Here is a 16752-nt window from a genome sequence, read left to right as displayed (position 1 = left end):
TGTTCTATTAAGGAGTATCAATCTATTTTCATGGAATTAAGCTCCATAGTTTGAAATATTCACCTAATATGCTTTTTAATATGCTGGGATATTTGACACAAACCTATGGCTGGCTTGACTTACCTTCATAGCAATTTTATATGAACTTTATTCAACTTTTGCTTGTCTAAGTAGTGCATTGTATAGAGTGATACAGGGCTCTGTATGTAAATGAATGGAGTTCATTTTTGCAAACTTTTCACAGAGTTTGGTAAACTATATATACAGTGTACATACATATAGAAACTAAAGTATACAGTCTGTAGTCTGTATAATGTTCATGTAGTCACTTGACTATGTTGTCTTCTTCGTACGAAGTAAAGCTATATAGGTGAGGATGAACAAGGCTAGTGCTAGTAGTCCAAGTCCCAAGAAGTTCCAGTATATGTTGTACTGACGAAAATCAAGATCCTCCAGATAATCATTGCCATCCAAAACTGTAACTTCCACACTAAAATAGACATATCAAAATGATTCATGGCTAAAGAATCTAGCAAAAAATCTACTTCCTTACTACCAGTCAATCCTACAGTCTTAAACCAGTAAATAAATCCATTATTTCATGAATCAATATAAATCCGTATCACTGATTCAGTGCATAAAATTATCAAGTGCTGTAACTACATAGACTGCCATACTACTTTCAAACATGTGTATCAGCATGCAGTTACAAATCCAGAGTTTGCAAAAATGTACATTAAATGAAATGACTGCTCTATTAGAGTATTTTCTGTTTTATCAGAGAATTTCAGTCTTGAGTACAGAAACCTCTGGTAGGGTACCACAATTCTTTGGAAATGGCTAGGTACTACTCTAAATATCCCACTAACAAGTCTCTCATTGCATAGTATCTCTCATTACATAGTAAAATGCAACCCATAAGTTGCATGTGGCAATGTTAGGAATACATTGGTAAGGCTTCTGTAGCTCAGTGACAAACAGTGCTATATTCTCAGCATGTTTACATACCAGTTAGTTCCATTAAACTCTGCACAGTAAGTAAATTGAGCATTTTCTACTTCATTCTCCAGCAAAATCTGCCAAACAAAATAATAACAATTCTTAAGTACAGTGTTCTATATACATTACCCACTTAATGAATTTTACATATACATGAACTAAGAAGTTTAGTTTATTTTGATTAGGCCTAGGGATCATAGAATAAAAAGTAGTGAAACAAGTGAGGTCACCTTATACCAGTGGTCATTTAATCCCTAATTCAGTCATGGGTATAGACTGAAGTAGGGAATAAATGCCCACTTAAATATAGGCAACCTCTGTTTTTCATATCTACATCCTAATTGAACTAAAAACTCCTAATTTTCCTTCTACTTGTTTACTTTTATGACAGCGCATGCCACATCAAAAGAAGGAATGGTGTTATACTTAACTTAGTGTTTTCATCTGAACATGCAAAACACATTGCGCTTAGTTTTCAGCTACTACATGTTCAGCCTACTAAACAGCATTACAAATGAAGAATATTATGAAAAGCAACTCCCAGACTATGAAAATACAGATGATTTCCATTACAAAAGTAGGAAAGCTATCGCACACTACTGCGAATTGACACTTTGCACCTGTCATGCAGCAGGAAGAAATGGGACACAAAGGAGGACAAAGGTAAGTCCATGATGTGTGTATTGTATGTACTGTGGTATGCCAAAAGTCACCCGCCAGGCTGAAGCAACATCTAACAGTGAAACATCAAGACTGCAACCTTAAAGCTGATATTAAGTTACACTTGAATGTCTGAAGGCATCAGACAGGCACATAGGCATTTAGGCATGCAGACACACATGCATGCACACACATATATACACATGCACGTAGGCAGGTGGAAGGCAGGCAGGCAGGCAGGCAGGCAGGCAGGCAGGCAGGCAGGCAGGCAGGCAGGCAGGCAGGCAGGCAGGCAGGCAGGCAGGCAGGCAGGCAGGCAGGCAGGCAGGCAGGCAGGCAGGCAGGCAGGCAGGCAGGCAGGCAGGCAGGCAGGCAGGCAGGCAGGCAGGCAGGCAGGCAGGCAGGCAGGCAGGCAGGCAGGCAGGCAGGCAGGCAGGCAGGCAGGCAGGCAGGCAGGCAGGCAGGCAGGCAGGCAGGCAGGCAGGCAGGCAGGCAGTTGGTCGGTAGAAACTTCTGTTATTTTTTTAAGTCTGTAGCAACATATTGGTAGCATTGTTAGCCACTCAAAAGACACTTTTGGGCTTGATTCTACCTAATCAATACTACCAAAATAAATTGTGAGGCTGGTTTCTGGTCATTTATGTTTCTGGTTAACAATAACCAGAAACCAGCCTCACAATACCTTGGCAATATTGGATAGGTGGACCAAAAAGAGTGACCAAAAATGTTGTACAGACTTTTCTAAAAAAAATACTAGCAGAATTTTCAACTGACTGACTAACTTATTGCCTGCCTGATGCCTTCAGATAACCATAACTCAATAACAGCTAAGGCTACACACTTACTATAAAACATTGCTTCAGCCAACAGGTTCCCTTTGACACACCACATTATGTACAATGTACACATCATGGGCTTACCTTGTCCTCTTTTGTGTCCCATTTCTTCTTGCTGACAGCGCAAGGTGTTGGTTCATGGTAGCTAGCTAGCACATATGAGTGATGGCTTCAGTATGTTTGTAGTAGTGGAAATCATCCATATTTTCCATAGTGACTGGATTGATTGCAGAGGTGCTTCTCATAATGTTCTTCATTTGTAATGCTGTATAATGGACTGAATATGGCTGAAACTCAAGCATAATAGCCATGCATTTTTTTGATAATTGATAGTTGGGCGTGCATTCAGATGAACACATTAAGTAAGGCACCATTCTTTTTTTTGGTGTTCCCTGTGCTGGTTTACCAGTCATAATAACGTTACTAAAAGGTAAACACACACGTAGAAAGAAAAATTAGGAGCTTCAAGTTTGATTAGTGGACATAAAAAGTAGTGAAATGCAAATATGTAGTATGACCAGAGGTTATTTACAAAATTGCATAATTACGAATCCCCCCCTATACAATGAACTACAGTTACTGTACTTTGACCATCAAATCCATTTTCTATTTAATTTACTTACAGCAAAGGTGTATTTGAAAAGACTCAACCACTGCAGCCAAGCCAGCCAGCTGGGGATCGAGTCCAAGCTTACAAAGAACCCACCAAAAGTCTGCAAGATGAACATTCGCAATAAATTTGCATTATGATATAAAAGTGATACCATAGCAAACACCAATACTACAGAGACAATGGTCTGAGCAGCAGCATATACACCGACAATAGCTCCAATGGAAAACACCAAACCAGATGCTGCCATGTTTTGAGCAAATATTCCCAACATGAATAAGAAGAACTTTCCTGCATTGTCTTGGAACCCTGAAACAAGCAGAACCATGTACATTACAATTCCACAGCTCAAAATAATTTAAATTTATGATTTTCACATTGGCCACAATGACTTACCGATCATCCAGTATGCTAAACAAGAAAAAAGTGGTATTGGTATTATCCTTAGAGGAATTAAATCACCAATGACTTTAGAAAGAAAATACGATGACACACGATAGTAGCCACTTGAGTTTTCATGACTATTAAAGAAAAGATGCAACACATCAACTGGGCTTTAATAAGAATACTATAACATTAATAGAAACTGGATTTACATAAAGGTGCCATTTTTGCACACAAAACTGATGTGACACATTTTGAAACTTCATAACATTAATTTAAATTGTCTGAAATTTTACATGAGTGAAGCTACAATTTTGGTTACATTTTGATATAAAAAGATAAACATAATCAGTACAAGGAGCCACTTGTTCAAACATTTTTTTAATGGCATATAAATGTTTGAAAAGGGTAATCTTAGCACTCCATCAAAATTTAATATTTACACCATACAGTACCCATGTATGAAAGTTTACAGGAGAGTATGAATTTTGTTATCCTTAGTGTTTTACTATTGAATAGTCATGATAAATGTCCTATCTGCCTAATGCATTGATAAATTTCAATGGGAAAATGATTGTTCTATTAGAGTAGTTAAATGTTGGTGCAGTGTTGTGCAATTTCATATCTATAACAAAAAATGCTGAAATTTTTACATCATTGAAATTGTGCACAAATTATTGCCAGGAAATACATAAACGTTATTTAACATGGTACTTTTGTGTAACAATACACCACTCACATGAACAATGCTCTCTCATTAATAAACAATTCCAAACTTGCAATCACTGCAAAAATGTTGCATATCATGCAAAAGAATATTGCTCCAGATCTATGTAAAAGATAATGACACAAATATATAGGTACAAACACATGTACACACAGGTCACACTACTGGATATACATGCAGACACACACGCACACATGCAGACACACACGTACACACACACATGTACACACGCACACGTACACACACGTATACACACACACACACACACACACGTACACACACACACACACACACACACACGTATACACACACACACACACACACACACACACACACACACACACACACACACACACACACACACACACACACACACACACACACACACACACACACACATGGACTATGGGTAACTATGGTGCCGTGAAATTTCAAATTTGGTAAATGACAAAGTTCGCCTTGGACATCTCACAAACAACTAGTTAAGTGTGCTCATATGTGTGATCTTGGCACTTGCCCTCAGGAACAATGACTGGACTAACTTGAAAGGTCATACCATTCTTTTATAAGCTCTAACAGACAAATGCTGTACAAAAAAAAGCATTTTGGATCTATGTAATAACACATGGGACACCCTAGGATTGCTAAAATATTGTTAGCAATGCCAATCCAACTGGTGAATCAGCTTGTATCCCAGAAAACATGGAAGATAGACCACCACTGTCAGTGGAATGAACATTACAAGAAATGTAATCACATCAATTCACAGTAGTGGGGAACACCCCATACTAAATTTTATCTTGGCTAAACTTCCCTCTATACGATGTGCACGTCAAATGATTGCTACCAGAATAGCTAGCCCTATACCCACAATACATAAGTGCACAATACACTGATTTACACTTCATTGCATATACACAACACATTCATACTTACCTGTCAAACAAAGCATTTTCTCCATCATCCAATTGGAAGAATATAATACCAGTGAACAGTCCCAGGATGATATTTTGTACCCACTAGTAGTAGAAGTATAATAACACCAATAATGATTGCTGTGGATGTATTATTTATAAAACTCAATCAAACATGTCCTGCTGAGATTACAGGAATGAATGGCAGTTTAGCATACATATGTGTATTACTTGCTAGTTTTGTGAAGAGCAAAGGCTAATCAATAACTAAGGATTTGCAAATTTACTGACTTACCACAACTAAACCAGCTGAAGGATTCCTCATTAAATTCTTCACCCCACGGCCAAGCAGATAGAAGCTCTGTCATATAATTATAAAACAAAATAGCACTGTCCAAGTAAACAAAGTTATATTTGCATATACTATCTTTCACCTCACACTGCACACAACAGCCAGAAGACTACACACTGTACATACAGTTTTTGAGTTCTGTCATGAGTCACTTGCACACTACTCACCGATAAGTGTTTATCAGTCATAGCTCACAAATCCTCCTGGGAGCACATCTAGTACCCTCACAGGAAGTTACACCATGCCTTTAGGATGAAGGCATAGTCCTACTGTATTATGTGAGACATGGAAAGTAGAATTTACTTCTTCAGTTAACATTAGGTACCCACTAGTGTAAAAATGATGTTAAAAGATGAAGAGATTTTGCTAAAAAGAAAACGAGTAAAACAAATTAGTAGGCCTGTGTCAATATTCCAGCATGATAACTAGCACAATAGGCTGGAGTGCTATGCCAGCATAATGCTAGTGCGTTAGGTTGATATTTCAAACTGTGGGAAATCAATTCCATGAAAATACTCTCTAATAGAGCAGTCAGTGGAAACTGCAAGCTGCAATAGAGCACTCAAATATGCATTGTACTTAGCTTCATAGATTGATCCTCTCTAATAGAGCAGTCACTTTGTAGTAAAATACTCTAATAAAGTATTCACTGATTAAAATGATGATTGTAAGAAATGTTGCTGACCTAGGAGCATATTTCAAGCATAGTGGGGAAATTAAGTGCATAATAAGTGAAAAATATGGGAATTTTCTGAAAGCATTATTTGGGCAAAATTTTTACTGAAGCCTACAAGTTAGTATAGCATGGTAAACTATTCTAGAACTACGATGGAGCATGTCAAACCCATTAAAGCTTGGATCTCTATTTGGACTCCTGTCTGTAGAACAAGTTTTAAACATATACTTATATAGGTTCTTTTTGACTTTATATTATATTAATGGACCTATACTGGCTTCTTTTGTGATTGAGGTGCATTTTAAAGTGGTGCTTAGGTGAGTGGCCATTTCAAATCTCTATTATGAACAACTACCAAGGTTATTAATACAGGTGGTTCCTTGATGCACACACACACACACACACACACACACACACACACACACACACACACACACACACACACACACACACACACACACACACACACACACACACATACACACACACACACAAAAAGCAAAACCTATTCAGTTGCTATGTTAGCACAGTCACACCTACCTGCTGGGACACCTGTACGCTACTCAGGCACTATGGGTCAGCACAGGCAAATCCTCCTGGGGCAGAACTAGTAACCCAAGGTATGTATCACCTGGACCTTCACTCACTATGCAAGACATAGACAGTTGGCATTTGGTTGCCAGGTACCCATTGATGTACAGCTGGTGGGCTACTTCCCCAGTTGACACCAGGCCACCAGGTATCTATTTAAACAGCTGGGGGAGACTGGAGCAATGTGAGTAAGGTTTTTGCTAAGAAAACAGCAACAACAACAACACCAATTTGGCATAATGGGACATTGAACCTTGGACCTATTGATTACCTGGCCAGCGCTATAGCCACTGGCTATGCTACCCCCCACACACACACAACATCATTAACGTATATCCCTATTCAACTTATATGATAAAATGTTCTTTTTATTTCAAATTTATTTAGAGTAGTGAATGCTTCATTACAGTAAACATTGCTTGGGATCGCCTTGTGGACTACAGTACCGTACATACAAACAGTCCTTACTTGTATTAAAGAATTAGTAGCATACTTGGGTGTTATCCCATCAGGTTGGTCTATGGCATTGTCCAAAATAGGGTTAAGTTCGTCAATCAAAATCTGATAATCTTCACTATCCCGCCACTTGTTACCCAATGGGTGACCAGTATCACCAGCTACAATATAAATGTACAATACATTTATTATATTATACATGTTATAATCCCCAATTTTCAAATTTTCACCAAGCAATGTTAATTATCCACACTGTGATGACATAAGAACTTCCGGTTTGAACTATTTAATATATAGAACAGTCATTTGTCTCTTAACACACCAAATTTTTAATTATCTCACATGGGTGTACATCATGTTATGACATCGCAAAATTGTACACTTGCACCAATTATGCCAGCATAATTTTGAGCATAATAGGTTAGCAAAAGCATCAAGCATTATGCCAGCATAATAGGGCGATTTTCAAGAATTTTAATTAAAACGTGCAATGCGTGCTCCAAAAATACTGTGCAACATTAACACACTGCACATTATTACTGCATTTTATATCAAAAAACCTTGCAGTGTTATATTTTTACTATTTCTTGATTGATTATTCACACTTTATGGAAATAAGATCGAGATACTCTAATACAGCAGTCACTTACTGTAATACAGCAGTCAGGAAATGCAGATATACTCTAATAAAACAGTCAGCTCTCAAGCATAATCTTGATTTTGAGAACATAATTTTGAGCATAATAGGCTGGATTTTTGAGCACTACTCAATAGCATAATAGGCAATTTTCAAAGCATAATTGGCTCAAGCCTAATCATGTGTTAATGATTGGTACAAGGCACTCATTGTCAGCATCCTGCATACTTTAGTGATTGATCAATTACTAGCGGACTGTACAAATTTGTGTGTAACTTACTAGTGCCTCATTAATTCTTTGGAGGATTTTTACAGTCTTTATTAATTAATTCTGTTTCAAAAAAGATGAGGCTAAGAGATGTTCTAAATCACACTGGTTTGTAATACAAAATAATTCATATGAAACTTTACCATTAGCCAGCATGGCTTATATTGATTGAAAATGATTGTAAGATAGACTGATATAACAGCCAACTGTGTTAGCATAGGTAATCTGTTTACTTAAACAAATTCCAATAATTGATGTTGGTGAATGATACTATAGGGTGTAGATATTTACTTTCAGGATCTGGGGGCTGCAGATCATTTTCAGCTTCATTCAGTTTGTCCAGGAAGAAGTCAGCTGGATTATCAAAAGCATCACACTCCATACCTAGTATATGATTAAACACACAACATACATTATTATCTGTAATAAAACTGCACATGCCAAACATGTGTGACCTAATTTGGGAAACTGTTGATCTGCACACATCAACAGATTGTGAGATATGTGATTTTAAACATTCATAGCTTAGGAAGGTCAAAAACTACAAGTTTGAAATTTTCACCACGAATGCAGCCAACCACAGCGTTTATCCTTTAATCCATAGCAAGCTAACTATAGATGTAACCGTGATTTTGAGCTCATGACGGTATCTGTAACACAAGCACATCACCATGAGTAGTGGTGGTGTGGTGGGCAGGAAGTTGGTATATGGATAGAAAATGGTTGAGTAGGTCATATGGTGTCTACAGACATTAATATTGTGCTCTCAAGACCATTTGATATTTATGTAGAAAACATCTGGGAAACTGTCCAAGGCTGTCCATGTCTCTAGCATTGTGTTTCAGCTGGCCAGTGGCATTTTCAAGGTTCCCAGTGGCTGACACATGTCTCTAGAAACCCACTCATGAAAAGCAGCCAGAGCAAATCAGTGGCATTGCTGTTGTGCAAATGTTTAGTGTATTGGTGTGGATATCCATTCACAGTGAAAAATGACCTTCACTGGTGTGTGCGTAGATCAATGATTATCAACAACTTGGTCACATATATACACTTTACAGTACAAATTTAATGCAATGTCACACTCGCACGTGGGTAATATTATGCTACTCAAATCACACTCGATTTCCAATAAATAACGCTAAGTACCTCACAAGCAGCCACTCAAACAATCTTGCTACCTACAAACTGTCCTACATTTATATATTCTTCTTCTCAATACACAGAGATATATACCTGATCAATATAGCGAACTTAGTTTTAATGAATGTGAGTTTTTAGTTAATGCTTACTGCAATTTATGCTACTGTAAAAATTTACGTGGACAAGTGCTCTCACACATGTGCTTGTGTCTTTAGAAGAGTAAAAACCAGGTACTTAAGTCATGTGAACATCATGTCAATGCTTAGCTACTGTGCATTTTTAACAGTTTAGGTTGTCACTACAAGCTGCTTTGAGAATTACAGATTTTGTTAAACATCAGACAATAATGATATATGTAGACATGCAAGCAACTGAACCAAAATAGAGCTACATCTGTAACTTGCAGGTAGTGGAACACAGAATTGCATGAGATTCTGGTGCAAAACTCATAAGTGATAAGATTTTTACATGGAACTCACATTCCTACTTTTTATTAATGCTTCATTCTACTGTATTATAATTATAGGGTGTGACATTGTGTATGACTACAAGTATGACTACAAGTTATGCATATTTGATCACAATACAAATGCACAAAGAAACAATCATACTCTTCACAACCACACACCACTCACCAAGAGTATTAGTAAAATATGGCAGAGTGGCTCTACCAACACCAGTGTAGATGACCACACCCCTGGATAACAAAGTCAGCTGATCAAACAGTTTAAAGATAGAATAGCGAGGTTGATGGATAGACATGATGATTACTCGACCATCTTTGCTCAAACTACAGCACAGTACAGTGAACAGAAAACATGAGGAAGAATCACTACTTAGTTTTGTTGTTTTTATGTATCCTTACATCATAAAAATAGTATACAAAATCCATAACCCAGCACTTACTTGTGAAGGATCTGTATCACTGATTCAGCAGTAGTGGTGTCCAGTCCTGTAGTTGGTTCATCAAGGAAGAGAATACCTGGAGAGACTACCATCTCCATAGCAATACTTGTACGTTTTCTTTGTCCTCCAGATACACCACGAGTGAATGCCGACCCAATCTACAGGTTGACAAAATAGTGTTAAATCATACCACATTAACACAGTACTGTATCAAGACACATGGTAGTGTGTCATGCGGTCAAGAAAGCCGGCAACCACACCGTGACTATAATTATTGACAGGAAGAAAGAAAACAGCTTTATCATGCATGCATAGCTCCATGGCCCCTTCTCCAAACACACCATTTTTGCATTATAGCTGTCCGCCAGGTAGGGTACACCACACAACAAATATGATTAATTTGTAATAGCCATTGGCGAGATATGGGCATTCAAAGTTTCATTTTAATTTCTTCGTTTTTTTATTCTTATGGCGTATGGGGGCTATGAGGGCTTCGATTTCTTTTCACACACTTTGCAAAATTGCTATAAAATGCAAATGTGTAACTTGATTACCTTGATATTTAGCACAAATGAAGAGCGTGTAATGGTGGATTCACGTACCAAGTTTGCTGTGAATCTGAGGAATATCCAAGGAGTTATGAGCATTTATTCACGTTAAAAAATATCAAACTTCTGTCAGCTACAGGGTAAAGCAAGTGTATTGAAAATTGGTGTGTAGATAGGCTGATCATCGTAGCAGTGCCTTTTGATAGTTTGAATAGCAAAAGAGTTACAGCGACAAAGATATAAAGCAAAAACCTTAACCACTGAACCACTACTACCTTGGCTGATCACCTCACTTAATCTCTGCTTTATATACAAAATTTCTAGTTGAAATCTGCTAATAATGAAACGTTTGCAATTTCATAGATCTATCAATAGAAGTACTAGATTGTTCTAGAACTTTCTATGTGTGTTCTATTAGAAGTCCTTAAAAATGGTGCACTCTATTAGAGTATTACAACAATATTATCAAATATTGAATTAAATCATGCAATGAAATACATTTATAAGTCTTTCCTCAATAATCATCATTGTATCTGCATAGAAAAGAAGAAATGTGAGTAAAAACAACCTCAAAGTCAGCCATAGGCTGGTTTTGGGGCCTTATAAAATACAAAAGGAAGTGAAATCCACACAAAAACAGCCAAGCTATGAAAAATGGTGCGGCCTTATAAAGCCTGGGTGAAAAAAGTTGTGAAATCAAAGGTGGCGGCCAAGAAAATGGCTGCAATGATGTTGATGCTAATAAAGCTGTTTTTGTGTGGTAGTAGGTATCATGGAGCTTTGGGCTTTATTGTCCAAGAATATCAACCAATCACCAGCCTAATTTATCCTTCATAACAGTTTGGCAGTATTGGTTAGGCAAAACCAAGCCCGTAATGTCTTTAGAGCAACTCCAAACCTTTTCATGAAATTATAAATTTTTATTTAACAAAAAAGTATAACTGGACCATGGATAAGGCTATGGGCTTGATTTCTCAACACAAAGGAGGAAAAATGCATCCGTGGTATGCGTATTGCAGCTGTGGTTGGTGAAAAGACATGTCTTGAGCCAAAGTGACATCAAACAGTGAACCCATTTCTTTTTCCATCACTGTGTATAGGTGTTGATTTGTGGTAACAAAAGTACATAATAAAAATATTTATATTTTTGTTATGTACTCTTGGTGGTAACTTGCAGTGTAGTTTTAGAGTTTAATTTTCTGTAGTGCATGTGTGACTGAATTAAGCATTTCTTCATTTGTAATGCTGTATAGTGGACGGAACATACGTAGCTGGAACTGAAGTGAAATTGCTACTTCACAATTGATATAGTGCCACCATGCATAAACTTCCAAGATTTAGTCACGATTTTTAAAATTCTGTAACTCTGTAATGGAAAGTGCTATTACCATGAAATTTGGAACAGTTAAACAAAATTAGGCACCTACAATTTGAGTCAATTTTCAGGTTGTTTCAAAGTTGCATTTCTAAGTTGCAGACCTATCCCTTCATAAATCCTGATTTTTCACGAAAAATGCATCAAGTCAGTGACAGTTTAAGATAAACTAGATTTACAGCATTTGATGTGTTCACCTATGGTACTGTGAAAAAGTACAAAGCATTTTCTTGATTGCTGCTTTAAAATGAGTTATACAAGCAAATAACTAAAAAACTTAAAAACGCATCAACTACTGCATACTTGCAGGAATCTAAATTCTTTTCACAGAATAGAATGTATATTATATATGTAAAAAAGTTACAGAACCATTTTAGCATAGCTTATGTGGTTGAGTAAGTATTGCTCAATCTTTGCAGGCGTGTAGAAATTTTCACTTTAAAATTTTGTAAAATCAATTTAAAATATGTGATAATCTAAGTTCATTGGCCTGAATTTTGTTCAGCAGTTCATAAAAAGCAGCACAAAAAGTGTGTGAGGTGGTAAGAAGTTGCAGTTTTAAAGTTGAAAAAATTTTTTTTGGAAGTTTATGCCTGGGCGCACTATAGTTGGGGCATGCAATCAACCGTAATTTTCATAGTGACAGGATTGATTGCAGAGGTGCTTCTTATACTGTTCTGTAACACTGTATATATAACAAATGGGTAGAACATAGCTGAAAAAGAAATGGAATAGCGACTTTGCATTTCAGTCATTGATAATTGGGTGAACAATCAGTCACATAACTAAAGTGTCCGGCACTATTTTTTCCTTCAATGCGACACTTATGCAATGGTATTGAACTATGGTACTGCAAAAAAGTAAACAAACAAATGTAATGAAAAACTAGAAATTTTACATTGAGTAGGGATCACAGATTTAAAAGAAAAAATGAAACAATGGAGATCACCTACACCTGCAGCTATACTAGTGGATCTACTTCAGCCATAGCTATCCTATTGACAGGCTGTTTAAAGTAGAAATTAGTTGTCAACTACATAGCTGCAAGTGTAGATGACCTCCTTTGTTTTGTTGCTTTTTTTTTAAATCTGTGCTACCTACTCAAATCTTTCACTTGTATATAACAGAAGAGTACACAGCATAACAATGAGTTTGTATATGACATACCAGTGTGTCAGCGACATGATATATCCCCAACTCTTCAATCACTTCATCAACCTTCTCTAATTTCTCAGCGTGGGTCATTTCAGGTGGCAGCCTCAATAAGGCAGACAAGAAGACATTTTCCCTTACAGTTAGTGTACCAGTTAAAACATCATCCTGAAACATAATTTGTAGTGATGTAGCATACAGCACAGGTATCACAAACACTGCACATCAATTCATAGGCATTATAATATTAAATAGTGATGTACTTTTAAACAATCTCTTTGTGTCTCCTTTAGGTCTTTATACTGTTTCCATACCACCTACACCTGCATCTATACTAGTTCACAATTGATTCTACTTCTTATAGGTTGTCAATAGTAGCCTCACAATAATAGTCAATCTGTAAAACTGTGGCCTTGGTAAAAAAAATTGTAAAATCAAAAATGCCGGCCAAGAAAAGACTGCATGATGTAATGCTAATAAATTTCAATAACAGCCATTATTAAAATTTAATTACATCATTGCAGCCATTTTTTGGTCGGCATTTTTTATTCACAACCTTTTCACCTAGACTGTTAAATGCCACGTCATTTTGCAGCTTGACTATTTTGTGTGGATTTAACTTCTTTTTGTAATTTATAGGCCCACAACCAGCCTGGGTAATGACAAATACAGCATGAGGCAAAGCCTGGTGCTATATTTAATTTCGAGACCACTCTTTGAGTGCTATATTTTACGTATAATAAATAGACTGGTATAGAGAATCATCAACTTGAGGTGTACACAAGCCACACAAAACAATTAGAATTTCGCAGGGTAGTCTAATCATTGTTAGACAGGCATTGCACCTGTGTTGCACCTGTGTTGCACCTGCATGAGCAAGAGGATGAGTTAAGTCTGTCTTCTCAATGACTAATAGTTTTCAATTCTAGTACTTAATAAGCATATTTCCATGATATTCCTGGGACTCATCTGTTTATGTGAACAGAACATAGTAACAACTTTCACTTCTACTGACCACAAGCAACCATCATCAAAATCTTAAAGTATGTCTATAAATTATACCCAGTGGTTCTGCTATTGCTGGTTGGGTTGACTGGTCAGCCAGTGCAGTACAAGCTATCAGCCTAGATGACTATCAGCCTAGACTGGCTTGGTTGATTGGTTGTACTGGCCAGAATGAGTGATTATCACTCAAAGCAGCCTGCAATTGGTCTGGCAGTTCTATAACTAAATATCTGCCTGACATAGAACTGTGGGTCTATCAAAGTGTTCTATAACTGCCTAACATATAGCAGAACAACTATTGCATTCTGTATGGCAAATGTTTTTTTTTTTTTTTGCTTTGATCCTCCCACACAAGCTTCTTTATGTAAACGTATTTTTTTACTGCAAAAAAAATCACTGTATGATGGAGCAATTATAAATAACTTAGCTTCTATGATAATAGACTGTGCCATTGCATTTACAAGTACAAACCTGAACAACATATCCAGAGGCACATTTGAAATTTCTTGGCTGTTTTTCACCATTAACGAGCACATATCCAGTAACCCACTTTCTATCCTTCCTGTCTGCCAGTATATCCAGCAAGCTGTGTGCAAAAATTCAAAATGAATGCAATACATGTGCAATAATTTATGTGTTGTCTTTGAACAGATTCACCAAATGATCATACGGTTTAATGCCCATATACAGCTACCATTTATACCATTCTTTTCATGCATGCGTGTATATATACGTACGTACATATGTATAGTCATACACACATACTCACGTGGACTTTCCACTACCAGATGGTCCCATAATGGCATTCACTCCAGATCTCATTATCCCACTAGAGTGGATACATACACATGTGATTAGCACAATACAGACCAACAGTCCTTTCTTAAATATGCCTGTATTAGGAAGATTTAACATGATCAGGGCAAGCAGTCCTTGCAAGCTACATAGGAAAGATGAAGTTGAAATATCAACATGTAATTGTCTAATTTCAGGGACATATAGGTAAGTCATTTTGTAGCACAAGTGAAAATACATCAACATATCCCTTCTAACAGGGAGCGTAATTTTTATATACCGCCTCCATTTCTCATAGCAGTGAAATTTATCATGATGCCATGAGTTCAAAAAAATTAGGCCGTAAATTTGAAATTATTAATTATTCCAAGGTTTAAAATAATAGTACAGCAATATCATGCAAAAAAAAAATGATTTTGGGAAATTCACAACAGAGGTACTTATTCAACACCACAGAGCTGTACAGCCACATACAGTCATCCCAAGGCTGACCAGAGCCCCCACATCACACATACGGATCACTTTGAAACTTTCCACACCAATTGCATTATTGTTGTATTACCATCTTAGATTTGACATTTAAAGCCAATTTCACATTGACCATTATTGTTTTTGCCTTTACCTCCCTGAGGCATTATTTTACACTGATAATAAAACATGGTTTCAAATTAAAGGTCTTGCTGGAAGAAATAACTTTGTTCTGTCAATACTCCAAAGTTATGATCATTTTCAGTAGTCACAAAATTCTTTGAATTTATTTGCCCTTGGGATGTAAATTACAGGTAACCGATAGAATTTCATGGCAGATATAAATGAATAACTTTGGAATGAAATTACGTGTTGAACATTGATTTCAGGGAGATACAGGAAAGTGGTACATATAGCTGCAACACAGCATTACCTGACATTGTTAAGGATAACTTTAGGTGGTTTATGCTGCCAGAAATAACCCTGTGGTACTGTGTAGTTTACATTATGAAAGGAGACAAAGTTGTTGGAGCTCTTCAATCGTACAGTGGCATCCTTCTTCCTCCAACTCTCTTGTAAAGATAGACCACTATCTCTACGGAATAGTGATGTTTTTCGTCTAGAAAGACCGGTACCACGTCTTGACATACGAGATTTGGGTGTAGAAGGTGGGGCGGTACTGTCGCTACTGACCATTCGAACAATTGCTGAACTACGTCCCTTTCTAGACTCTTGATCAGATATCATGCTGCCTTGGCTTGTCAACCTTCCTGATGATTCAGTGGTCAAAGGTTTAGCTAGTGGAACAATTTCATCACTTTTTTCACTACCAGCACCTTCAGTTATAGTCTCAAAGTTGCGTGACTGACCTACCGGATCTAGTTGAATGCCTCTATCCAAGTCTTCCTTATAGTTTTTGGTGTGCATAGACTGCATACTAAGTGTATGTACTTCAACTTCAGTGATGGTTGGGACATTAGGAAGTGTACTATGGCCCTCTGATGCAGACATCTCAAACCTAAAGAAGACATTATAGTAGCTATTACTATTGAAATTTTTATACATAGATATCATACAACATTTTTAATTACTCAGCTGGACTTTCCTTTTCTGCAGTGAGAAAATGCCGGTGAACTTCAATACAAATGTAACTACTTGGTTAGTTAATAAAAGGTCAAAATAATAATTCCTTGTTTGGTGTCTTCTGCCCCACATACGCACAGTATATACCATCTCTCTGGTTAGAGCAATTC

At 37.0% G+C, this 16752-nt stretch overlaps 2 protein-coding genes across 2 annotated transcripts; both read right to left on the bottom strand.

Moving 5' to 3' along the window:
- Positions 1 to 333: 333 nt before the first annotated feature.
- On the bottom strand, positions 334 to 4770 carry LOC136255015 (broad substrate specificity ATP-binding cassette transporter ABCG2-like). The gene is made up of 6 exons (XM_066047735.1): positions 4730 to 4770; positions 4229 to 4318; positions 3502 to 3626; positions 3260 to 3414; positions 1009 to 1076; positions 334 to 490 (listed from the first exon to the last, which is right to left on the bottom strand). The coding sequence occupies exons 1-6, from the start codon at positions 4768 to 4770 to the stop codon at positions 334 to 336; spliced, it is 636 nt and encodes a 211-aa protein (XP_065903807.1).
- Positions 4771 to 4860: 90 nt separating this feature from the next.
- Positions 4861 to 16012, bottom strand: LOC136255014 (broad substrate specificity ATP-binding cassette transporter ABCG2-like). The gene is made up of 12 exons (XM_066047734.1): positions 15933 to 16012; positions 15006 to 15065; positions 14708 to 14822; positions 13247 to 13399; positions 10157 to 10314; positions 9886 to 10040; positions 8402 to 8494; positions 7218 to 7366; positions 5426 to 5491; positions 5153 to 5235; positions 5006 to 5077; positions 4861 to 4936 (listed from the first exon to the last, which is right to left on the bottom strand). Exons 2-12 carry the CDS (start codon positions 15056 to 15058, stop codon positions 4861 to 4863), a joined length of 1173 nt encoding a protein of 390 aa, XP_065903806.1. The 5' UTR covers positions 15059 to 15065; positions 15933 to 16012.
- Positions 16013 to 16752: the final 740 nt, after the last annotated feature.

This window comes from Dysidea avara, chromosome 5, assembly GCF_963678975.1.
Source record: "Dysidea avara chromosome 5, odDysAvar1.4, whole genome shotgun sequence".
Lineage (NCBI taxonomy): Eukaryota > Metazoa > Porifera > Demospongiae > Dictyoceratida > Dysideidae > Dysidea > Dysidea avara.
The sequence above is the reverse complement of the archived record's forward strand: the minus strand, read 5'-3'. Positions and strand labels throughout refer to the sequence as shown.